The 26,746-nt window shown below is 40.0% G+C and overlaps 1 protein-coding gene across 2 annotated transcripts; it reads left to right on the top strand.

Annotated features, from left to right (window-relative positions):
• The first annotated feature begins 266 nt into the window (after positions 1-266).
• LOC140730082 (uncharacterized) lies at positions 267-26,746 on the top strand. Of its 2 annotated transcripts, XM_073050212.1 has the most exons (11): positions 267-1,186; positions 1,375-1,555; positions 3,075-3,150; positions 4,978-5,099; positions 6,776-6,878; positions 9,820-9,989; positions 11,241-11,457; positions 16,366-16,465; positions 20,009-20,070; positions 24,176-24,314; positions 25,290-26,746. In XM_073050212.1, exons 3-11 carry the CDS (start codon positions 3,085-3,087, stop codon positions 26,180-26,182), a joined length of 1,872 nt encoding a protein of 623 aa, XP_072906313.1. In that variant the 5' UTR covers positions 267-1,186; positions 1,375-1,555; positions 3,075-3,084; the 3' UTR covers positions 26,183-26,746. The 2 variants fall into 2 exon arrangements, with proteins under 2 accessions (XP_072906313.1, XP_072906314.1); XM_073050213.1 differs by lacking the exon at positions 267-1,186 and having other exon boundaries at positions 1,283-1,555.

Below are 26,746 nucleotides of genomic sequence, written 5' to 3'. Positions count from 1 at the left end.
GAACACTATGCTATTGTTCCTTTTTTTTCAGTATTTCTTTATTTACTCTGTAATTTATATTAATTTCATGCCATTGCACTGTACTGCTGTCACAAAACAATAAATTTCACATCACATAAGACATTGATAATAATATTGATTCGAGCTAATCTAAATGGCATCTCTAGCTAAGGTTTGTAATCCTTCAAACGCTTGTTACAAACTCTTCAGCATTTTCTTTGGCATTCAACTGCTGGCTCTGGTATTGTTGAGAATGTGAGTGTTCTTCAAACCTCCTTCCTCCATTAGCTATTGATAAACCGGCCATGTTCACAAACAGATATAGCTAGACTGAAGAATTTGATTTGATCCATTGAGTATGAGATCACTTAGCCCCGTCTCTTCTCTGTTTGGTATATGTGTAATCCTGTATTATAGATTTCACTAGATACTCCTAGCACTTCACCAGGCAAGCTTTTCTTCATTCAACTGAAGTTGATCCTTTGGCCTGTTAAAAAAGAATTCATGGTAATATGTCACATAATTAGTTTGCAAACTGTGGGACATGATTCAGCTGTTAGTGTTAAACCCAAACATCTTAAGGTTATCTGATATTGAGCTGTTTAATCTATTCCAAATCTTCCTCATTTAGCAACACAATGGGTAATATGCTGGAGATCCTCAGCAGGTTAGTCATTCTTCATTGAAAGGGAAACAGAGTTGATGACATGCTGTCAAAGAAGGCTGTGAAGAGTATCATTAGTGTGAGTTTTGTCTCTGCAAGGGCTGTTTGCTGGTTATTTCCAGCAGTAAATTTTTGGGACTCTGAGTAGCATTCTGAACATGCAATCAAGACATTCATCTTTCTCATTAAATCACTGAGCTGTACAGCACAGAAATAGGCCCTTCAGCTCACCATGTGCAGATGTCTCAGATGCTGTAGATCATCTTGTGAGGAGTTTTGATAAGGAAGATAGTTAGAAATTGTTTCCACTAGCAGGAGAAATGTTAACCAGAGAATGCAGATTTAAGGGATTTGGCAAAATAATCAGAATAGAGATGAAAAGTTTTTTTAAAGTTATGGAGTTTTGTTCCAGAATATACAATGCAAAGTGGTGGTGGAAGAAGGTTCATTCGTAACTACCAAAAAAGAAGTGGATAAATACCCGGCAAGGAAAAATACCCGGGCTGTGGAGAAAGTGAAGAAGTAAGATTATTTAGAGGTCTCCTTCACAGACCCACTGCTAATACTCTTTCATCATATCAGCAGTCACAGTAGGCCAATGGCTTCTTTTGATGTATAGTTTTCTATCAGAGAAGGTTGGAACAGAAGTTGGGTTCCGAAGACACTCATATCAGTGATTGCCTATCTGTAGCTGCTGTTTTAATTTACAGGTGATCTACCACTGCTGCATATACTGGACCTCCCACAGTGGAGTGCAGATCAAGGTATTGATGTATCAATAGTACCCTTAACTTCAAGGAAAACACCTGCAAGCTCACAGTCACATAAGTTATCCCCCCATCCAGATAACCTACAATCTGCCAGTTTGCTGGGGACCAGCAGGGAAAGCAGGTGAGTCTTGAAAAAGCTTTGAATGAAATTTCACCAGCCACCCACTGAAATTGAATTTGAACAGTAATTATATCTGAGATTCAAATAATTTCAAATCTCTTTTTGATATCTTGAAATTTAAACAACTTTGAGAGGGCAGTTAAATTCCAAGTGCCAGCCCTTCTTTTATAAAATGATATATTTTTCTATCTTACCCTTCTATTCTCCGTTGCAATGAATGTATGTGTCTTACTCTACTAAACTGTGCTAACAGGTGCCGTAATTCCACACTTCCATTCATCCCACTGATGAATGCATATCCAACAACTCCTTCCACTGCAGTGATTAATCTCTATAAACTATATCAACTAGTACCGTTACGATGCATGCTTGTTACATACTTTCCACTCATGTTGATGAATGCCCTAATGCTGTCTCTCAACTTAACTGTGGCTGTGCATGCTTGTATCCACCACATGACTCAGTATGTTTATGAATGCATTAGTCCTGCCTTCTACTCACTGCCATCACAGATGCCTTCATTCCAACTCTTGATGTACTGTGTAATGGATGTCTTTATACTATCCACTCAATGACGTGATTAGTGCCTGTATCTTTCTGCTTGCTTCAATGCAGTGATGCTGACCTTTACATCTTCGTGGCACTAACTTTTGTCTTATGTATTTCACACAATCACACATGTGAAATATCACAAACACAAGAGATTCTGCAAAAGCTGTAAATCTTGAGTAACACACACAAAATGCTGGAGTAACTCAGGCAGTGTCTGTGGAGGGCAATAAACAGTCGACGTTTCAAGCCAAGATCCTTCAATAGGACTTCTGTCTGGAGTCACACTAGAACACAGTCATATGATCATGTAGGAACACCTCTCCAAATCATGCACCATCCATGAAAATACATATAAATGTTCTTCACTGGATGTGAACTCCCCCAGCAGCACTCTGGGGTGCCTACCTTACACAGAGTGTAGCAGTTTAAAAAGGTAACTCCATGCAAATAAGGATGGTCTGTGAAAGCTGATTATGCCATCAACATCCATTACCCAAAAATGAATGATAAAACAGAAACATACATTCATGCTGCTTTCCTCACCTAAACTATCTCACATGATTAAATGGTCTTCAAGACTTGTAGCAATCTTGCACATACAGATGCAGTCTCATGTTTACATATAATCTTGCGTATGTGCAAATATATTATCTTTGTACAGTGACTTCCCTTGTCAAATGACCACTTTTATCCAATGATAGAAATGCATTTATAATGCTATCCATCAAGACTCAGGAAATTGGGAATTATCAGTTTAGGACCTAAGGAGAAGTAATAAATCTGGTTTAGGATTCCTAGAAAAATTAATATCCATATCCCAGTGCCATCAGTAGGTGAAAACTAACCAGAAGCTTTACAATGAGCATATCTAATTTCACTTTGTATTATTTTTTGCTTTAATAGTTTAAGTTCAGTTTTGTATGTACTTTGTTTCTATGAAATCAATGTCAGATCTCTGTTGTTGCAGTTTGGATTTTATGCAGTTTCCCAGAAGTTGCTCTAGTTCTCCTTTAACAAGGGACAGACCTGTCGATCTCAGAAAGGTCAGTGTGAAGAGATTTATTGTGAGGACTGGAGTATCATAGGAGGCAAATAACATGGGGGTTGACATGTTCACCTGTAAATGAGATTGTCACTGCTAATTTCAGTTGGACATGCTGCTGACTTCTTACATGCCTTCCCAATACCAGCTGGAGATTAAATATGCTGTTAACGTCTTGCTGTTTGTTATATAATATTTTCAACCATCTGCAGTATTATATAACAAATAAATTAGAATCTTCAAAGATCTTTAAGAACACAATTTCTTATTGCCCTGTCAATTTTTTCTCTTGCATTTCTATATTGTTATGTTTATGTTGGAGGAACCATGATCAGAAGAATTGGTCCTGCATGCTCTGCATATCAACAGTGGTTTCACTGAAAAAAATGTATTTGATTTATTATGAAATACACAATGCTGGAAAGCTGACAACCTAGGAGACATTTCTGTCTACCTCTGAGAGAAAGCAAGGGAAACTATTACCAGTGTGGTCTTGTGTACTCAGTGAAGCCCCTGATAGGACAGGAATAAGGTCATGAAGATGTGAACCATGTTGCTGTGTTTTCTGTATTGCTTCCTCATTCTGTAGGCAAGATTCATGCTATGTCTCTGTGCAGCCACAGTGGGGCAATGTGTACAAGCTGCTGGTCATCTGTTTTGAGCTTTTAGACTTTTCACCATTTCCTTTAGTAAGATTTTTTTTTAAGTTCTTTGCCTTCATCTGAGATCAACAGGTAAAAGCATTATTTGCTTGTTTACTGCAATGTGAAGGACGTGGATTTCTATAGTGCAGTTCATGACCTAAAGCATTTCATAATAAATTAAATTAATTTTTTCCAATGAAATCATTATTGAAATACAGAGAATGTAGCACCAATGTTTCCATAGCATGATCCCACAAACAGAAATATGCATAATAGCCAGGTGATCTATGGCTGACCTGCTTAATAGTTCACTATTTCTCCTTAATGAGTTATTTCAAAGCTTGAAATCTATCTTCAGCTATATATCTCCCATCTACCTCCTGTTAACAGATTGATCAGCATCTTGCCAAAAATTATATTGTCACAAACCCATGTCTGTCTTGATACAATGCAGATCAATGCAGCTGTAGAACCAGATCCATATTTGAAAGAATCACAATTAAAATACCATATGTAGCAAAATGTGATGCATTAATATATACTCTAATAAGCAAAGGATGTTTGTGGAATTTGCGGTTAAAATTGTGTTAAAATCAACTTTTTAAAAAGAAAAAGAGAGTTTATCAGAGTTCTTTGTTTGTAGTTTTGCAAATGGAGCTAGTTCCGTGTATTTACCTCTCACTGAACATTTCATGTCTGCCAATACATTTTGTAAAAAATTCTTGGCAGAAAGGCATGCAACAGAACCTAAGAGAGTGTGCTTCTTTTTAAAGAAAGCTTCCATTTCTGTAGCATATTTCACAACCTCAGGATGCTCCGAGAATACTTTTTAAACAAGAGAAATACTTAAGAAAGCGTCTGCTATAGCAAAACCAGCAGCCAATTTACACTCAGCAGTTTCCCACAAAATGTGATAAATTGATCTGTCTTATTGATGTGGATTAGTATGTACAGTGTTTATATGAATTGGGAAAGACAGAATAATGCTAATTCATCTGTGTTCTTCCTATCTGATACACCTGGTGCTGGATGCACAGTCTCCATCCAATTCATTCTCGGCCAGGCTGTCAACTAAACAAGGGAAGAAGATAAATAATTAGTATCAGGCATTTTATTAGAGAAGTTTATGTTGCCTGTGTAAAAGTAAGAGCAGATCCCATTAATAGAGTTCTCTCTGTTTGCAGGTTGAGGTGATGGAGCTGAATCAACAGACTTCATCCTGTGACCAGTACTTGGGGAAGAATATTTTTATCTGGGTTCCAGATCTTCAGAACAAGAGGAAATGGCAGAAGGAACATGCATATTCGTAAGGAGGAAGAGCAAGTTTGTTTTCTTTAGACTGGACAGCAAGTTGGCATAGAGAAGCCACTGTGAAATTGTCAAGTGGTTGCCCATTGTAAGCAGTAATCAGCATAGTGAGGTGGAATAAATCTGAGCTACAATGATTAAATTAAGGCAGGATGTAGAGAACAACCTTGTATTGCCTTGCTTACAGAATATTATTGTGAGACCTAAGTGTGGTATTTTAAGGATTTGTTAAAGAGAGAAATTATTTATTCTGGTGGGGAAATCTAGAAAATGGGAACATTACATTAAAGTTAGAGACAGGTCCTAAGAAACTGATATAAGATAGGACTTTTAAAAAAAGACATTTGGAATTGTCTCCCCTATACAAAATTTCAGAAGCTGAGATTTTCATTGGCTAATGCATTAAGGCTATGGAATCAAGACAAGGAAATGGGGTTAAGACATGGACTTTCTTTATGCATTTGAAGGGCTGGACAAGTTGAAGGAGCTGAATGGGACCTCTGTGCCTTTGATCTTGAGACTTAAGAATTTTTTCCCAAAAACTTGAAAATTTCCCTATTTTACATGATGAAATAATTTGTAGTCAAATAATATTGTTAATGCCCAGGGGTCACTGAGTGAGAATCCACTGAATTTGGATTTTTTTTAAAATAAAAACATCTGGATCCTGATCCTTTTATCCAGTGTTAAACAAGCACAATATCATTGCAAGTCAATGGTTAATTGTATATCTTTTTGTATTTAAGAACACATCTAATATTTCAAGCCTGCATTGCTTACTCTTATTTTCTTCACACTTTCTAACTAAATTAAGATTAAACTTCTCTGATAGTCTGCTAATCAATAATAAAGTTGCCATCATGCAAATTTTGAATTCAAGAGCCTTGAGGTAATGTTGCAGGTAGAAGGAGATGAGTTATACAGCTCTCATTACATGCACGTGCAGTTCAACTCTTTGAGTGATTATGTAGAAAGTTTGAAGTTAATAACTCTTCAGCTGGGTCACCTGGGTATCCTCACTCACGTAGACAAAGGCAGCACAGTGGTGCAGTTAGTAGACCTGCTGCTTCAGAGGTCCAATAACCCAGTTCAGTCCTGATCTCCGTTCCTATGTTTGCAATGTGTACATTCTCCTTGTGTCCACATAGGTTTTGCATGGGTGCTCCAGTTGCCTCCCACACCTCAAAAGTGTGTAGATTGGTATTTTAATTGGCTACTGTAAATTGTTCCTAGTCTATAGATAAGTGGCAATATTGGGTATGGAAAATAGGATTCAGGGAAAATTAGTGAAAAACAGGATTACTCTGTGATACACTATATATATCTGGGTGGAAATGGCCTGCTTTTATGTCATAAGGAAATAAATATATATATTCCTTTTGTTCCCTTCATTCATCCCTCTGTGCACTGTAACTAGGGTTGACTTCCCATTTTTCCTGATGAAGAATAATCAACCCAAAATAGTAACTCTGTTTCTGTCTGCATGCAAGCTGAGTGACTGACTGGTTGTGTTTTGGTTTTCAAACATCTGTAGTTTTTTGTTTCTCATTTTTAATTGTGAAATGCGAGCATATAAGCTGTGATATAACCAAGAAAATCAGCACTCCTTGGAACCATTTTAAACAGATCTAAGGGTACAGATATTTATTTCAGTTTTTTCCTTGCTTCAAATAGCATCGTAACTCCACAGTCTGTGTCTATCAAAGAAATCAGCTTCCAGGGTCAGCCATATGATGAGCTTGTTGGACTGTCAGTGGAACAGAAACAAAGACAAAAGGTATGAGTATTTCCCAACATAAACTCACTGCTGTTTTCAGTTAAAATTGGCATTTTTGTCATTGCATAACTGCTTCTTACTTTAAAAAAATACATTTATGTAGCTACTTCCAGACACACAATGTTGCCGTGCTTTGTGGTCAATAATGTATCTTTATGCTTGACAAAATAGATAGATAGATAGATAGATAGATACTTTATTCATCCCCATGGGGAAATTCAACTTTTTTTTCCAATGTCCCATACACTTGTTGTAGCAAAACTAATTACATACAATACTTAACTCAGTAAAAAAATATGATATGCATCTAAATCACTATCTCAAAAAGCATTAATAATAGCTTTTAAAAAGTTCTTAAGTCCTGGCGGTAGAATTGTAAAGCCTAATGGCATTGGGGAGTATTGACCTCTTCATCCTGTCTGAGGAGCATTGCATCGATAGTAACCTGTAGTAAAATGTAAAGAAACATGCAACATATTTCCTCACAGCAAAGTTCCACACGTATTGATGTAAAGGCCAGACAATCTCATTCAGTGAAGTTGATTGAGGGTTAAAATAAGGGAGAACACTGACCCTTTTCTATCCACGTAAGAAGACAAGTGGCATCTTGGATATCTAACCAAAAATATTTCACTGTCACCCCACCCTATGAATCTCCGCATCCAACACATCTTCCGCCATCTTCAACAGGATCCTACCACCAAATACATCTTTACCCAATATCCACCCCCCCACTCTCTGCTTTCTGCAGCAATTGCTCCCTCCATGATTCCTTTGTCTACTGATCCCTCCCCACTGATCTCCCTCTTGGCATTTATATCCTGATGCAGCCTCCTCTACATTGGTGATACCCAATGTAAATTGGGGGACCGCTGTGTTGAGCACCTCCGCTTCATTCACCAAAAGTGGAATTTCCCAGTGGCCAACCATTTTAATTCCTTTCCCTATTTCCATTCTGACAAGTCAGTCCTTGTCCTCCTCTTTTGCCACAATGAGGCCACTCTCAGGGTGGAGGAGCAACATCTCATATTTCGTCTAGCTAGCCTCAACCTGATGGCATGAGTATCAATTTCTCCTTCCGGTAATTTTTTCCCTCCCCCTTCCCTCTGCTCCTTTTTCCACTATGGTCTCTCACCTTTTCTCCTCACCTGCCTATCACCTCCCCCTGGTGCCACTCTTTCTTCCCTTTTTCCCATGGTCCACTCTCCTCTCCTATCAGATTCCTGAAGGAAAGTCTCAGCCCAAAATGTCAATGTTTATTCATTTCCAAACATGCTGCCTGACCTGCTGAGTTCTCCACCATTTTGTATGTGTTGTCACCAAAGTTCCCTCTAATTTTTTTTTTGTCCGCTGCGTAGACCAATTACGGTTCTGTTACAAACCCCGTAACTGGGTCACTTACCAGCAAAGATAGAGAGGTCCGTTGAAGTCTGATGGTACTATTTTTAACAGTATTTATTAGTAAAAATACACAAAAATAATATCAATGCAAACATACAGATAATATACGTCGTCAATACTAAATCTAAAAGTGTGGGTATAATAATAATCAATAAGAACTAGCTCTATCGTTGTCTAGGGGATCATGTATTGTCCGATGGAAATATAAAAGTCACTCAGTTCATTCAGTTCATACAGGCTTCAGCCTTTGGGGACCACTGGGTTTTCAATTGTTGGAGAGAGAGAGAGATTTTGAGAATTGAAACTTGCCAGCTTTCCTTTATCCGCTCTTGATCTGTATTCGTCCTTTAGCGAGGCCGTTCCATGGAGGACTTGTCATCCGGGCAAGGATGGACACACACACAAGCGTCCACCGGTCTCATACGTTTCTCCTGGTGTGTCTGAAGGGGTTGTTCCCCAGACCCTCTTTTATCCTTACTCACGGGGTCTCAGATGTCAATCAGGTTGGGATGATGCAATCCCTCAACCAGCCCACTCAGGTCACCCCCTGAGGGCTTCAATGAATAGTACAGTACTCAATACACAATTCCATCTCCAAGAGACAATGGCTGTTATCCGTGGCTTTGTATCACTGAGGCCAAACCCTGTGTATTCTGGACGTCTCTCTCTCATTTCCTGGGTCCCAGACCCGAATTAATAGCGATCTTGCGATTCTCAAAAAGGAGGGGGCTACTTTGTACCCTTCGGCCCCTCAGAGTTGTGGCACATTCGTAACAGTTCTAAGCAGAAAATGTTCACACGGCTTGAAAAATGCATGGCACTTTTGTAATATGCATACTATGAATATTTAGACTGAACATTGAAAATTTACATACTTTTGATTTTATCTTTTAATTGAAGGGTATCATTTCCAGCTGCATCCAATTCCAGCTGAGTATCAACAAAGGCAATGAGCATAGGAGCATTTCGGTTACTGTGTGGTCACACATGCACGTAGCTCAAAGGGAACAGTGGTTGACACTGTCATTGTGGCATTCCATTAGAACTGCATTGAAATGTTATCATGGTTTATGTAGCCCTTTACAAGAGGGAATCTTATATTTACATCCTGCTGACTCAGCAACAAGAGAATTGCCACTGAGTGTCACACTGGATAATTTTTTTAATCATTGTGTTGATACTAGAAAGAACTTGCATTTTCATTTTGGTTTCTGACAGAACAATCAAATACTTATATATTAGCCCCACCAGAATAGCTCCAAATAGAACTTATTTTTTCCAAAACTAATTGTTATCATTTTCCTTCCATGCATGGTATACCTACCAACCTTCATGTCTCACATTAATCATTATACTTGGCCTATAATGTTATTTATTGAATGTCTGCATTGATTTAGCTTCCATTGTGTCTCATGGTACAACACTGCACAAACCAATAACCTTTCATGTGAAAATAAATCCTCTAATCTTCCTAAAATTGCCTGGATAGCTTTCTTAGCAAGAGTTATAGAACAGACATCATCATTGTTATGCTCCTCAGAATAAGAAGGCGAAAAAGAAGACAGGAAATGAATGGCATCCATACACTTACCTTGCCAGGAATCAGCAGAGACTTAAGGGATGGAAGGATACGCTGCATTCATTGAATAAAGAGCACAGAAATGAATTACCAGAAATTATGGAGGGGTTCCTGACTCAACCGTACAACAGGTAATGAGGGTCAAGTAATCCTGGATTATGATTTACACTGAAGGAATTAATTTGGAGTAAATTAAAGTCTTCTTTAGCCAGTGAATGGTGAACCTTTGGAATTCTTTGCCACAGGCATCTGTGGAGACTAAGTCTGTATGTATCTTTAAGGCAGGGTTTGATAGATACTTGATTGGTCAGGGCATGAAGGGATTCAGGGAGAAGGCAGGAGATTGGGGCTGAGAGGAAAATTGGATCAGCCATGATTAAATGGTGGAGCAGACTCAGTGGGTCAAATGGCCTAATTCTGCTCCTGTATCTTAAGGTTTTAAAAGATTACCCACTTTCATTGGTGTTACCCAGTGACAGTGAAATATTACCCAGATTGAAATATTTCCCAGAGTAGATTGAAAAAAGGTAGGTAGAACAGTAGGTAGAACTTAGAAAAATAATATAAACAATATTCATAGATAATGATTTAAAGCAGCAATATTAGATATTTAAAATGTTGTTCAACAGATCAGGAAAAATGTTCAGCCTGAGAAAGAGAACAGGACATTAAATAAACGTAAAAAATGCAAGAAATTTCTACATAAAATGTCTGTTATCAACCTAGTAAAAAAATAAGAGAGGGTAATCAATTCCAACAATCAAATACTAATTCTATTTTTCCTCTTGATATCCATTAACACCCTTCTCACTGTCCCAGTTCTAGTACCCAGCAACACTAGAGGCAATTTACATCAACCAGTTCACCTACCTTTCAGCACATCTTTGGCATGTAGCATAAACTGGAACATCCAGGAAACTCTTGCAGTTGAAGGGATAACCTGCATACTCCATAGAGCACCCAAGGTCAGGATCAAATCTAGGTCATATGACGTTTAGTCATGAAAGGAAGGGATTACAGGGTAAAGAGTGGCTATTCTGATTGGCAAGTTTCATATGGATTGGTTCAAGGACTGATATTCACAATTGACATTAAACACTGAAATATTAAATCAAAAATTTAAAGGAGAGGATAGTTCATATTGAGAAGTACTACAAAATAATTACAAGATATACTACTAAACTTGCAATCCAAGCATAAATATGGCAACTATAGCACTTGTAATCAGAACAAAATGTAATGAGCCAACTAAATTATTGCATGGACACCTTAGATAAAGTGGAATTTGATTGATTTGAAGATACTTGAGGCTTGACAGTTATTTCTTTTCTTGCTGTTAACCACCTTTGTAACAATAATTTTTTTGTGTCTTTCCTCAATAGTGACCGTGTAACAGAACAAATTCTAACACAGCAGTATTCCTCTACCAAGAGCCAATCTTTGTTTAATTACTTTGAGGATCAAGGTGCTAGAAAAATTCCAGCTCACGTTATGCTTATCCCTGTCAGTAAGAAAATTACCCTGCACCATTTCAATGAGAAGCAGAAACAAGCTCAGTCAACTTTGCATTCCAGAGGTTCACATAGAATGGATGCACAGGTAAAACAAGGACAAATAATGATTTGGATCTTATTGTTCACAAATGTCAAAGGATTGGATGTTGAGTGAGAAGGGGAGGGTGGAAAGATGAGATCCAGATGTGTACGTTACCTCTCCCTTGAAAGTTGAAAAGATTCTAAGTAACTTACAGTACTTTGCAAAAGTCTTAAATGCCCTAGATTTTTTATATGAATTTTGTTTTAGATGTTTTTGTTTGTCTTCTGCGTCTTCAGCCTGGATAGGGTCCCGACTGTGTGGAAAGCAGCATGTGTGGTCCCAGTACCTAAGAAGGGCTGACCAAAAGTCTTCAATGCCCTGACCGCACACATGAAGACCCTAGAGCGGCTATTCCTGGCTCACCTCCAACCCCCGGTCAGGTCACCCCTAGATCTCCTGCAATTTGCCTACCAAGAGCACATTGGAGTCGACGATGCTGTCGTCTATCTGCTGAACAGAGCCTACTCCCATTTGGATAAGCAGGGCAGAGCTGTGAGGATCATGTTTTTTGATTTCTCAAGTGCCTTCAATACCATACAGCCCTCATTGCTGGGGGAGAAGCTCCATTCAATGCAGGTTGGCAATTCCATTGTATCCTGGATAATAGACTACCTGACTGGCAGACTACAGTTTGTGCGGCTTCAGAGCTGTGTGTCAGACATGGCTATAAGCAGTACTCGGGCCCCACAATGGACTGTATTGGCTCCCTTCCTGTTTACCCTGTATACTCCGGACTTTAGATACAACACTGACTCATGTCATCTGCAGAAATTCGCAGCTGACTCAGCAATAGTTGGGTTTATAATGGGAGGACAGGAGGATGAATACAGGGATGAATTTGTCAAATGGTGCAAGCTGAATCATTTGCAGCTCAACATTAGTAAGACGAGGAGATAGTGATGGACTTTAGGAAGACCAAGCCTGCACTGATCCCTGTTACTATTGATGGTGAAGACCTATAAGTACTTGGGGGTGCATCTGGATGACAGCCTTGAGTGGAGCACCAACACAGAGGCTATGTACAAGAATGGCTAGAGTCACCTCTATTTTCTGAGGAGACTGAGGTCCTTTGGAGTATGCAGGCCTCTCCCTCACTTGTTCTACCAGTTGGTTGTCACCAGTACAATCTTCTATGCATGGTGTGCAAGGGCAATGGCATCAAAACAGGTGATGCCAATAGGCTCAATAAACTGATTAGAAATGCTGACTCTGCTATAGGAGTCAACTGGACACACTGGAGACTGTGGTAGAGCAAAGCACCCTACGGAAAATCCTGGCAATTTTGGACAATGTTTTTCACCTTCTGCATGCCACCTTGGCTAAACAGAGGAGCACTTTTAGTAATAGACTAAGACAACTGCACTGCTCCAAAGAGTGCTATATGAGGTCATTCTTACCCTCAGCCATTAGGCTCTATAATAAGTCAGCCTATAGCTGGGGAAGTGATGACCTACGCCTGTTAGACTGTTATTAATCTCCATTTACCAGAGCTCTGTTTAGTTCTGTTTACCACACCCTGCCATCGCGGACACCCTGTGCAATATGACCATCGTTTCTTATCTGGACGGTGTGAATGTGCATCCATTACTGTATAATATTACAGTAATAGTTGTACTACCATCCAAGTGTAAACGTGGAAATCTTGTAGATCTTGTAATCATTGACTTGTAAATCTTGTACATCTTATTTTTAAAGAAACTTTTTTTATTCTTTCTTCTAATATTTGTATATCTATGCACTTGTAATGCTGCTGAGACAGTGTAATTTCCTTTGGAGTCAATAAATGTATCTATCTATTAATGTGTCAGTAGAAAAGAGCAAATTTTAGATTTCAAAACATTAATTTTCCAAAAAAGTTAATGTTACAGAGAATGCTTTTGTATTTCATTAAAGAAAGTAATATATTAAGTAATAGACTACTTTTCAAATAAAAACTTGATTACCTTGTAGGTATATAGCCCAGTGCATAATTAAACAAAGATAAAAAACAAATTGCTAATAATCAATGACATAATGAGTTGAATGAACTAAACTGATTAACTGAAACAAAAACAGGTGTACAAGAAATCAATCTGGGTGAAGAACAGCCAAACTAACAGGTGAGGGTGTGGCAGATGTAACAGTTTAACCATAAAATCATTAATTCTTACACCATGGCAAGAGTGAGCATAGCAGCAAGATGGTCATCCTGCATCAGCAAGCCAAACAAATTTCACAGCAGACAGGAGTTTCAAGATGTGCTATTCAAGTTATTCTGAAGAAGCATAAAGAAACAGGCAACGTTGAGGACTGGAACAGTGGTCAGCCATGTAAACTGAGTGCAGCAGATGAGAGATATATCTAACTGACATCCAGCACTGCTATCAGCTCCGACCTCACAAAAACCACTGGAACTCAAATACACCATTCTACAGTGTGACGAGATCTGAAGGATTATTCAATGTGGACTGTTCCTTTAAAAAGAGAGAGAGTGTGTGTGCTAATTCAGCGAGAGAGAGAGAGAAATGAACAGTCTGTGAGTTGCCTTGGAAATGGCAAAGCAAAGCTATATGATAGACAGTTGGTGTTCAGCAGTTGTGGAATATATACAAGGTCAACTGGCTTTGTAATCAGACACACCAAAGACACACGGAAGACACTGACGAAACTGACACTGGTTGAGCTTTGCGTGCCCACGACAAAGAATGGGGTTCTTGCTCACAGTGTGGACAAAGGGGAAAGCTATCAGTGTGTTTAACCCTTGTCTGGGTTGATAGCTTACTATGTGTAAATGGCACTCTCTTTTGTGTGGTCACAGTTGGTGACTTTAATAAGTTTTGGGAGCAAGAGGATGACGTGGAAGATTCATTGGCACCGGGAAGACAAATCCTCCCCCTCTCTCTCTCCCTCTCCCCAATATCCAGTACTGAACTGACTTCATACCTATACCATCGTAAGGCTGTACTATTTCACCACCTAAGCTTGAAGAAGTGTGGGAACTTAATTTACTCACTTATATATGCATATACTCTGCTAACCTGTTTGCCTTATCTTGTTTTATATTATTTTATTACGTAGTTACTAATAAAATAGTGTTTATAACGGAAGGCTCAGACTCCAGGTGTGTCTATTTTTGCTGGTCCTTTTTAACCTGTTATGGGGTACGTAACAACAGTCTGGAGAATTCTTGTCAGAAGTGGTCTTCATGAAAGAGTTGCTGCCAAAGAACCATTACTCTGAAATGGAAGCAAAGCCAAGAGACTCACCTAAACACAAAAACACAGGCAGGTGCTTTGGACTGACCAGCCAAAATTTAATTTTTTTGGCTCCAACAGGAGGCAGTTTATCCATAAAAGAATTGTAGGGCACTACGTGGATGAGTGAAGCACAGTGGGGGTTCCCTGCTGGTTTGGGGCTCCATTTCTGCAAATGAAGTTGGTGATCTGGTCAGAATTAATGGAATCCTCAATGCTGAGAAGTACAAGCAGATTCCCTTCCACCACACAATACCATCAGGGAGGCCTCCGATCAATCCTAGCTTCATTCTGTAGAGGACAATGACCCGAAACACACAGCCAAGGTCATAAAGAACTATCTTCAGCGAAAAGGAGAACAAGGAGTTCTGCAACATATAGTGTGGCTTCCGAAGTGCCCTGATCTCATCATCGAGGCTGTCTGGGATTACTCGGAGACACAGAGGCAAGAGAGACAGCCAAAGCCTGCAGAAGAATGGGCAAGTTCTCCAAGATGCTTGGAACAACCTACCAGCTGATTTTCTTATAAAATAGCACAACAGTGTACCTAAGAGAATAGAAGCAGTTTGAAAGGCAAAGAATGGTCAACATAAATAGTGATTTTACTTGGTTTTTTACTATTTACTGCTCTTTATAGTGATTTTTCTGATATTTAGAAATGTTTAAATTTATTATTTTTGAAATTATCTTCGTTTTACAGGCACGAACAGGAGAAAATTTGCAAATACTGGAAATCCAAGCAACACACACAAAATGCTGGAGAAACTCAGCAGGCCAGGCAGCATCTATGGAAAACAGTAGTTGACATTTTGGGCCGATACCCTTCCAATGTCGACTGTATTCTTTTCCGTAGATGCTGCCTAGCCTGCTGAGTTTCTCCAGCATTGTGTGTGTGTTGCTTCACTTTACAGATTTTTTTTTGCATGTGCCTAATACTTTTGCACAGTACTGTATGTATCTCCTGTAATTATCCATTCACTCGTATAGTAATGTCTTGGTCTAGCCCCCATCCACTACGAATGTTACTTGATATATCTACAAGGAAGTAGGAGAGTGGATATAGGTCACCAGGTGCTCCTCAATGTAAATATTCAGATGGGCCATTCCAGACTTCCCCTGTGGAACCCAACAAAGCCTGTCCGTGCACAGGCTGCTACTGTGGTCCCTATTCTCCAGTGGGCTTGGACACTTACTAACTGCAGCCTGCTAAAAGAGCTTGAGAGTGTCTTTCAGGATCGGAAGTTGCTGGGTGCCTCTATCCCTATACCCCAGCAGAAAACCAAAAGTTACTAAATTTGATGACACAAAATTGGTGGAGTTGTACATCGTAACATATGTTGTCAAAAGATACTACAAATATAGATTAGTTGTAAACTTGGACAGAGAAATGGCAGGTGGAATTTAATGTGGTTAAGTATGAGGTGATATGTTGTGGAGGCCAAACGAAAGTGGAAAAGTCCACAATAAATTGCAAAATTCTTCAGTGCTAAAGATTACACAAAGCAAGGTACAACAGAATCTGGAATTTTGATATAAAGCAGACAATGTTGAAAGTACACAAATCGGATTCCAGCATCTGCAGCATCTTGATTTTGGTGCACTGTATGGTGTGTTGTCTTGGTATGGTAACCACTTTGACCTTTGCTACATTGCTTAATGTCTCCACTCTTTCTTTTAGCATTTGAAAGTCAGAAATTTGGACATCAATCACCTGAAGATGCAAACATACTTTGATAACAATCTTTCTGTCTTCAAAGAGAACACAGATTCAGATCCAGGTTATTCATTTATTTGGTTATTTTCTCACGGCAATTTGAAAGAAATTGTGCCCCTTGATATGATTACAAGGAAGTCCTATTTGTCACCATGCCCTACCTAACTGCTCCACTGCCTGTACCTGTTTCCTTTTCAGTATGAATTCAATTCTATATTTTCATTACTTCTCAATCCATTTCTCATCACACTTTCAGACTATACTGAATATTCCTGATCACAATTGTAAATAAAGAGAGGAAATATTAATGGTTCTAAAAAGTAACTGAACATTTTCCACATTGGTTCACCAATTGCTGAACCTTCATAATAACTGGTTATGTGCAATTTTGGGTAACACTGTTAATTAAGGTTAACAAGGGAAAAAAAGTGGATACAGGGGAGGTTTAACCAGAATTGAGAGAGCTACTTGTAAGGGACAGAGAATATTTTGTTCTAAAAGCTAAGGAAATTAAGGGAAGGTTTAATGGATATGTTTAAAATTTGAGTGGGGGTTGGAATAATCTGGAAATAGAGTAACTGTGCCCATGAGCAAGAGAATTAGAACATGAAGATTACAGCACAGTAACAAACCCTTCAGCCCACAATATTATGCTGGACTAAATAAATTAGTAATCAACTGGCTAACTGAATTAATCTCTTCTGCCTGCACAATGTTCATATCCTTTCGTTTTCCTCACATTCATGTGCCTATCAAAACTTCCCTTTAAAGTATTTAATGTATCTGCCTCTACCACCATCCCAGCAGTGCATTCCAGGCACCCACCACTCTGTGTGTTTAAAAAAAACTTGCACCTCACATCTATGAAATCACCCCCTCTGACTTTAAACACATGACCTATGGTATTAGATATGTCAACCCTTGGAAAAAGATATTGTCTATCTATGCCTCCCACAATCTTACAAACCTTTATCAGATCTCCCTTCAGCCTCTGCCGCTCCAGAGAAAACAACCCAAGTTTAGCCAACCTCTCATTATAGTGTATGCCCTCTAATCCAGGCAACATCCTGGGAAATCTCTTCTGCACCATCTCCAAAGTCTCAACGCCCTTCCTATAATAGGGAGACCAGAATTGTATGCAATGCTCCAACTGTATGCAGTCTAACCAGAATTTTATAAGCTGCAACATAACTTCCTGACATTGAACTTAATGCTTCGACTAATAAAGGCAAGCATACCACATGCCTTCTTAACCACCCCATAAACACGGGTAGCCACATTCAGGGAGCTATGGCCTTTGTCCCCAAGATTCTCTGCTTATCTTGCCCTTAACAGTGTACTGTCTCTTTACATTTGGTCTACTGAGGTGCAACACTTCACATTTAGCCGGGCTAAGCTTCATATGCCATTTCTCTGCCCATATTTGCAGTTGATCCATATCCCATTGTATTCTTTGCCAGTCTTCTGCCCTATCCACAACACCACCAATCTTCATATCATTGAATTTGCAGCCAAATTCACAGATTAGTGGCAATTAACAGAAGAACCAAGGGAAAAGTTGTTTTACATAGCTGGCTGTAAGATCTGGATCGCGTTGTCTGTGCTGTGTGATAGAAGTTTATTTAGTAGTAACCTACACAATTTAAACATGAAAAGTAAGTGTTTGTAAGACGGTGAAACAAGTGGTACTTGAATAATAGCCACCATCCTAAACTGTGATGGAGTATGATTTAGTGACTGCATATTTTGAACCATGCTTACAGGACTCAATAGGCTAACTCTAACATTCAGAAACAGTGTAAACCATTCAAAAGCAATTGAAAATCAATAAACATGAGATTCTGAAGATGCTGGAAATCCAGCACAGAATGCTGGAGGAACTCAGCAGGTCAGGCAACATCTATGAAAATAAATAAAACAGTCGATGTTTCAGGCCAAGGTGCTTCATCAAGACTGGAAACAAAAGAGGAAAATATCAGAACAAGAAGATGGGAGGTGGGGAAGAAGATCAAGCTAGAAGATGATAGGTGAAGCCAGTTGGGTAGGAGAGGAGGGATGAAGTAAGAAACTGGGAGATGATAGGTGGTAAAAGTAAAGGGAAGGAAATGAAAGAATCTGATAGGAGAGGAGAGTGGACCATGTGAGAAAGAGGAGGAGGGCACAAGGGGACATGATAGGCAGGTGAAGAGAAGAGATAAGAGGGGAAATAAGAAAGGGGGAGGGGGAAAATTACCTACTGTTGGAGAAATGGATGTTTATGCCATCAGGTTGGAGGCTACCTAGACATTATAAGATGTTGCTCCTCCAATCTGAGAATAGCTTCATCATGGCAGAAGAGGAGGTCATGGACCAACATGTTGGAATAGGAATGGGGACTGGGATTGAAATGGCTGGACATCGGGAAATCCTGATTTTCTCAGATGGAGCAAAGGTGCTCAACAAGGCACTCCCTCAATCTACCTAGGGTCTCAGCAATTTAGAGGCCACATCGGGGACACTGGATACACTAGATGATCATCACCTGGAAGCACTGTTTGGGGCCCTGAATAGAGATGAGGGAGGAGGTGAAAGGACAGGTGTAGCACTCATTGCCACTTACCGAGGTAAGTACAAGGAGGGGGATTAGTGAGGATGGATGAATGGACAAGAATCATGGAGGGAGGGAAAGCAGAGAGGTGGGGGTGGTAAAGATGTGTAGGGTGATAGGCTCCCATTGAAGATTGTGGAATTTGTGGCAAATGGTGTGTTGGATGCAGAGGCTCATGGGCATCATAGGTGAGGACAAGAGGAATTCTATCCCTGTTAAGGCAGTGGGAAGATGGGGTGAGTGCAGAGGTCCAGCGAACAGAGGAGATGTGTGTGAGGACAGTATCGATAGTGGAAGAGAGAAAATCCCATTCTTTGAAAAAGAAGGACTTCTGTGATGTCCTGGAAAGGAAAGCCTCATTCTAGGTACAGATGTGGAGGCTAAGGAACTGATAAAGGGGAAATGGCATCTTTATAGGAGACAGGGTGGGATGAAGTATGGTCAAGGCAATTGTGGGAATCAGTAAGCTTATAAATGATATTGGTAGACAGTTTGCTCCAGAAAGTTTGAGAAAGGGGAAGGAGGTGTCAGATATGGACCAAGTGAATTTAAGGGCACGGTGGAAGTTGGAGGCAAAGTTGATGAAATCAATTAAACCAGTTGTTTTAAAGTCTTAGAAATTGAAAAGAACTAAAACAATAATAAAAAAATAATATTTAAATGAACAGTTCCAGCAACCTGGGTTTAATCTCGGAGTCAGGTAGTGTGGTTTCCTCCAGGTGTTGTGCTTATTGCCAAAAGAGTACAGCATGGTAATTATCACTGTCAGTTGCACCTAGTATGAAGGTGAGTATTGGAATCTGGGTTGGCTAATGAGAATGTGGGGAGAATTAAATTGGATCAATGTGATTAGCATAAATGGGTTCTTGAATTGATGGGCAAAAGAGTGTTGTTCATTTCAATGCTGTAAGAATTTATTTTACATCAGTTATAATCTCCTGCAAGTATGTTTCAAAGGAATACCTGTGTAAGATAAAGATATAGACTTGACAGGACTTTAAATTTTGTGTTTATCTGCAGATTATATGCACCCACCTTCTCCTGTCCTCTCAACAAATGGTGTTGATCCTATTGATACACTGGTAAGTCGACTGCTTCTAGTTTCTCGAAATCCAGTCCCTGATCAAGCGCTCCAAACTCCAATCCCATATCCAAGGGATGGGTTCAAAATTCCATTCCAACTATTTAGAGCTTTGACAACAAAGCTCCTTCACAAAACATACTGGGCAATTTCTACTCACCTTATAAGGGCCACAAGAGATGCACTCACAAGAAGGCATGTTCTCTGGTACTTTCTGGTAATCTGCACAGAAAGTTTATTCATGGTGTTGTCCATACTTCAGCAGGTAAATATATGGTGCTAATTAAAATCCAGATATTGCTAATTCCATATGGGAATAATAATACCTGTCAGATCGCCAGGAGGTGGTAAGAGTGGGCTCCTTCACCTCCGCCCCTCTGATCCTCAACACAGAAACCCCTTAGGGGTGTGTCCTTTACTCTCTGTATACCCATGACTGTGTTACCACCCACAGCTTCAATCTGCTAATTAAATTTGCTGACAACATTACATTGATTGGCCTAACTCAACTATACGAGGCACCCTCAGAGAGGAAGTCAAGAGAACAATCTCTCCCTCACTGTCGCAAAAACAAAGGAGCCAGTTGTGGACTACAGGAATAATGGAGACAGGCTAACCCCTATTGATATAAATGGATCTGAGTTCCTTGGCATACACATCATGGAGAATCTCACATGGTCTGTACATACCAGCTGTGTGGTGAAAGAAGCACAGTAGAACCTCTTTCACCTCAGACAGTTGAAGCAGTTTGGCATAAATCCCCAAATCCTAGGTCCTTTTCTACAGGGGCACAATTGAGAGCATCCTGACTAGCTACATCACTGCCTGGTATGGGAACTGTAATTCCCTCAATCACAGGACTCTGCAGAGATTGGTGCGGACAGCCCAGCACATCTGTGAATGTGAACTTCCCACTATTCAGGACATTTACAGAGACAGGTGCATAAAAAGGACCAGAAGGATCATTGGGACCCGAGTCACCCTAATCACAAATGGTTCCAGCTGCTACCATCTAGAAAACAGTATTGAAGCCTTAAAGCCAGGACCAACAGGCTCTGGGACAGCTTCTTCCTCCAGGCCATCAGACTAATTAATTCATGTTGATACAATTGTATTTCTATGTTATATTGACTGTCCTGTTACACATACTATTTATTACAGATTACTATTAATTGCACATTGCACATTTAGAGGGAGATGTAACGTAAAGATTTTTACTGCTCATGTATGTGAAGGATGTAAGAAATAAATTCAATTCAATTAATTCAATAATTAGAAAACAATTTAAAAAAACACTTCATTGATCATGTGATGTCCATACACTATCATATATATATATAGACATGTTAAATTTTCTGTATTTTGTAATAGTTGAAAATCAGGTTGTGCAAGCATTTTTAACCATTATGTACAAGTCTTTCATGAGAGAATTAAAAAATCCCCCTTCTCAAGTCAAGTCAAGTCAAGTCAACGTTTATTGTCATTTCGACCATAATTGCTGGTACAGTGCATAGTAAAACTGAGACAACGTTTTTCAGGACCATGGTTTACATGACACAGTACAAAAAACTAGACTGAACTACGTAATAAAAAAAACACAGAGAAAGCTATACTAGACTACAGACCTACACTGGACTGCACAAAAACAGTGCAGTCATTACAATAAATAATAAACAGGACAGTAGGGCAAGGTGTCAGTCCAGGCTTTGGGTATTGAGGAGTCTGATAGCTTGGGGGAAGAAACTGTTACATAGTCTGGTCGTGAGAGCCTGAATGCTTCGGAGCCTTTTCCCAGATGGCAGGAGGGAGAAGAGATTGTATGAGGGGTGCATGGGGTCCTTCATAATGCTGTTTCCTTTACGGATGCAGCGTGTAGTGTAAATGTCCGTGATGGCGGGAAGAGAGACCCCGATGATCTTCTCAGCTGACCTCACTATCCGCTGCAGGGTCTTGCGATCTGAGATGGTGCAATTTCCGAACCAGGCAGTGATGCAGCTGCTCAGGATGCTCTCAATACAACCCCTGTAGAATGTGATGAGGATGGGGGGGTGGGAGATGGACTTTCCCCAGCCTTCGCAAAAAGTAGAGACGCTGCTGGGCTTTCTTTGCTATGGAGCTGGTGTTGAGGGACCAGGTGAGATTCTCCGTCAGGTGAACACCAAGAAATTTGGTGCTCTTTACAATCTTTACCGAGGAGCCATCAATGTTCAGCGGGGAGTGGTCGCTCTGTGCCCTCCTGAAGTCAACAACCATCTCTTTTGTTTTCAAAGGCAACACGAGTGAATCTGCAGATGCTGGAAATAAATAAAAACACAAAATGCTGGCAGAACTCAGCAGGCCAGATAGCATCTATGGGAGTGAACTCCTGATGAAGGGTTTCGGCCCAAAACGTCATCACTACCTCCTCCCATAGATGCTATTTGGCCTGCTGAGTTCTGCCAGCATTTTGTGTTTTTATCTCTTTTGTTCACATTAAGAGACAGGTTGTTGGCTCTGCACCAGTCCGTTAGCCACTGCACCTCCTCTCTGTAAGCTGACTCGTCATTCTTGCTGATGAGACCCACCATGGTCGTGTCATCGGTGAACTTGATGAAATGGTTCGAGCTGTGTTTTGCAGCACAGTCGTGGGTCAGCAGAGTGAACAGCAGTGGACTGAGCACGCAACCCTGGGGAGCCCCCATGCTCAGTGTGATGGTGTTGGAGATGCTGCTCCCGATCCGGACTGACTGAGGTCTCCCAGTCAGGAAGTCTAGGATCCAGTTGCAGAGGGAGGTGTTCAGGCCCAATAGGCTCAGCTTTCCAATCAGCTTCTGAGGGATGATTGTGTTGAATGCTGAACTAAAGTCTATGAACAGCATCCGAATGTATGTGTCTTTTTTGTCCAGGTGGGTTAGGGCCAGGTGGAGGGTGGTGGCAATGGCGTCATCTGTTGAGCAGTTGGGACGGTACACAAACTGCAGGGGGTCCAGTGAGGGGGGCAGCAGGGTCTTGATATGCCTCATGACAAGCCTCTCGAAACACTTCATGATGATGGATGTAAGTGCAATGGGACGGTAGTCATTTAGGCAGGACACTGAAGATTTCCTCGACACTGGGATGATGGTGGTGGCCTTGAAGCACGTTGGAATGGTGGCACTGCTCAGGGAGATGTTGAAGATGTCAGTGAGAACATCTGCTAGCTGGTCTGCACATCCTCTGAGCACTCTACCAGGGATGTTGTCTGGTCCAGCAGCCTTCTGTGGGTTGACCCTGCACAGGGTTCTTCTCACGTCGGCCATGGAGAGACACAGCACCTGGTCTAATAAATAATTATTCTTAGCTCCAGATTATCCCAAAGGAGAAATATCCACTGTGTCCAGATCATTTAAGATCTTACACTCTTCTAAACTCTTGTAATGCAAGCTAGGATGTCCACCTTCCCCTTGTGAGACAACCCATCCATTCCTGTATTAGTTCAGTAATCCTGATGTGCATTGTGGTAAAGACAGTATGATGTCTCCTTTAATCACATTGTTCTTGACCTGAGGGTGCTTAGTTCTGATTCTGGAAACCTGGAATTGAAGCTTCCTCATTTTAAAATATTGATAAAGAAATTTCTTTCCAGCATATACTCCTGTTGCAACATCTCAAGGGAAAAGTAAAACAGAGTTGTGGCTACCAAGTCCTGCTGAATGGTCTCGACAATTGTACTCTTTTCCATAGATGCTGCCTGGCCAGCTGAGTTCCTCCAGCATTTTGTGTGTGTTGCTTGGAGTTCCAGCATCTGCAGATTTTCTCTTGTTTATGGATACTAATGACTGGGTATTGGTCTCCACTTCGAAAAGAAAAGTATCTGGCCCTCCAATGAGGATGGCTAAAGGAGCAGAAAACTTCAAGCAGCCCCACATAATGCATCATTTTTCCACATGTTTTAGTTCTATAAAGCTATTTCTGAGATGTGCATATTAACACTAACAATCTTTTTCTTTATCTTTAGGAATACAGCAATAAGCCAGCTGAGGTTGGCACTGAACTAAGGAATTATTCAGTCCAGTACATTAGGTTGGGTATTGCATCCTGACTACATTAGTACATCATCAATTTGCAAGTTGTTTATTTCATTTCAGAATACGAAAAGAGATACCAATTCAATTATTATGGATAACAAGTTCTTAATGGCTGAACCTGGATCACAAGAAACAGGGAGCTCAAGTTTAACCGCCCCTGTGTATTCACAGGAGAACAATATCTTGACAATCCCTACAGGTAAAGTGGTGTGTTTCATTACTGTATTGTTTTCTAATAAATGTTCTATGGACTTTTTAAAGAAATGTAAGTATCTTGACTGCAAGAAGTAAACTTCTGAAGTACTATAGGAAGTAGGAAATAGTGAGCAGGCCAACTACTCTTTATTGTAGAGTGAAAAGTAAGGTGCAATATTTAGAGTTGATTTTAGATCTACAGCATTTTTGTTTCCTTTTCTGATTCACCATCTCTTCTTAGAATTGACCATGAATAAATGTTGTGTAAATGTGTCCCTTAACACTTATTTGTCTCTCTTACCCTGTTCACCTTCATCACTATGCTTCCTTCAAATTTATTTCATTAAATCTTCTCATGATTGTAATATACTTCCACATCCACATCTTTTTTCTCAGCAACTCCAGCTCTCAACTGTCCAGGCAGAATTTCAAAATATATATAGAGTAGGTGCTCCCAACCTTTATTATGCCATGGACCAATACCATTAAACAAAGGGTTTGTGGATCCCAGGTTGGGAACACAATTCCGACATAAAGCTATTTAAACATTAATCCTATCGCTTCCTCTGAATATATACTAGCAGACTTGCTGAGCATTTCCATTTTCTGATTTTTAGTTTTCGATATTTTTAAGGGTAGCATTTTTGACTATTGGAATATTCCGGAGGCTTTTCTCCTTGGTTTACTGCATCAATGCCTGAGTTGATCTTTACTTCTTGGATTCTTCAGAACATTCATAGAGAGGGTTAGTTAAAAAACACATATTCCAAAGAGCCTAGACTTACATTTCATAGAAATAGATACTGTTTAGTTCTTACCATTATAATTCAGATAATAATCAAAAAATGTTTCATGTGTAAGGAATAATATCTAAAAGAGCAAATTAATGGCTTGGTTCCTTAAATGGTAAATGTCAATGATTTTTCACCTGTGCTCCTGCACAGATAATGTTTAACGCTGTTTTATTTTCACCCCGAAGCCAAGGTACAAAATACAAAGTGGACTAAAATGGGAACTTCAACAATGGAACAGGCAGGCTTCAAGGACCAGCATAGCAGTCCTGCTGACAATCAGAAAGAGCAGCAGGATCTCATCACTGCCACTGAAATTACACCTCCAATTGAGGGACAAGCAGGCTCTGAGGACCAGAGGGCCATTTCTAATGACAAGCAGGATCAACAGCAGGATCTCCCCACTGTCACTGAAATTACACCTCCAATTGAGGGACAAGCAGGCTCTGAGGACCAGAGGGCCATTTCTATTGACAAGCAGGATCAACAGCAGGATCTCCCCACTGTCACTGAAATTACACCTCCAATTGAGGGACAAGCAGGCTCTGAGGACCAGAGGGCCATTTCAATTGACAAGCAGGATCAACAGCAGGATCTCAGCACTACCACTGAAGTCAGACCTTCATTTGTGGAAAAGGCAGGTTCTGAGGATCAGAGTACCATTCCCATTGACAAAGTGGATCAAGAGCAAGATCTCAGCACTGCCACTGAAGTGAAACCTCAAATAATGAAACAAATGGGCTCTGAGATCAAGAGTAAATTTCTAATTGCCAAAGAGAATGAACTGCAAGATCTCAGCACTGTCACTGATGTAGGACCTCCGACAGTGGAGCAGGGAAACTCTGAGAACCAAAGCAGCTTCCCAACTGTTGAAAGAAATGAAGTGCAAGAAACTAAATGGGTAGACACAGAGGATCAGAACACCCTTACAGTTGCAGTAATAACTGATCTCAGTCCTGCCACGGAAATGCAGATTCCAATAATAGATCAAGGGATTAATGACCAGAGTGATCTTCCAGTTACAGAAAGAAATGAACAGCAAGATTTGGGAGCTACCACTGAAAGCACAGTTTTGATCTGAGAACAGAGGAATGATGAGAGATCTGAAAATCCTCAGAATGCTGTTATAGTTGCCGAAAGTGTTGATGGCAGCTCCCATTGAAATATTATCTTCACATATCGTAAACATGGATCAGAGAGAGACTAAAATTTAATATTGTCAATAGAAGGAGAATTATCAACACAAGCTGATTCTTTCTTCACTTTCATACTTAAAAATTTACAGAACAGATAGATTTTTTTTTTTTCAAATGAGACACCATGATTTAGGAACATCAACCTTTACAGTGAATTGTGCTGATCAAGCTGGAGGGTGTTGATGTGGTTGTTTTACAATCCATTTTCTGCTTCAGGTACTCCAAGCCCAGAGACAATTCAGTCAAACATCAGTCTGCACAGTTGCACTGTAACTGGAATTCAGCACCAGATCAGCACTCCTACTAGATCAGAGGAATAATGTTCTGTAAATGCCCATGCTTCCTGAAGCAATCAATTTACTGTCCATTACATTACAAACTTTCCCCTCTACTGGCTGTTGGTTTACTGAAATGTGTTAATTTTTATCCCTTCTTTGACTGTGTTCACT

The sequence above is a fragment of the Hemitrygon akajei genome, chromosome 7 (assembly GCF_048418815.1).
Source record: "Hemitrygon akajei chromosome 7, sHemAka1.3, whole genome shotgun sequence".
Classification (NCBI taxonomy): domain Eukaryota; kingdom Metazoa; phylum Chordata; class Chondrichthyes; order Myliobatiformes; family Dasyatidae; genus Hemitrygon; species Hemitrygon akajei.
The sequence above is the reverse complement of the archived record's forward strand: the minus strand, read 5'-3'. Positions and strand labels throughout refer to the sequence as shown.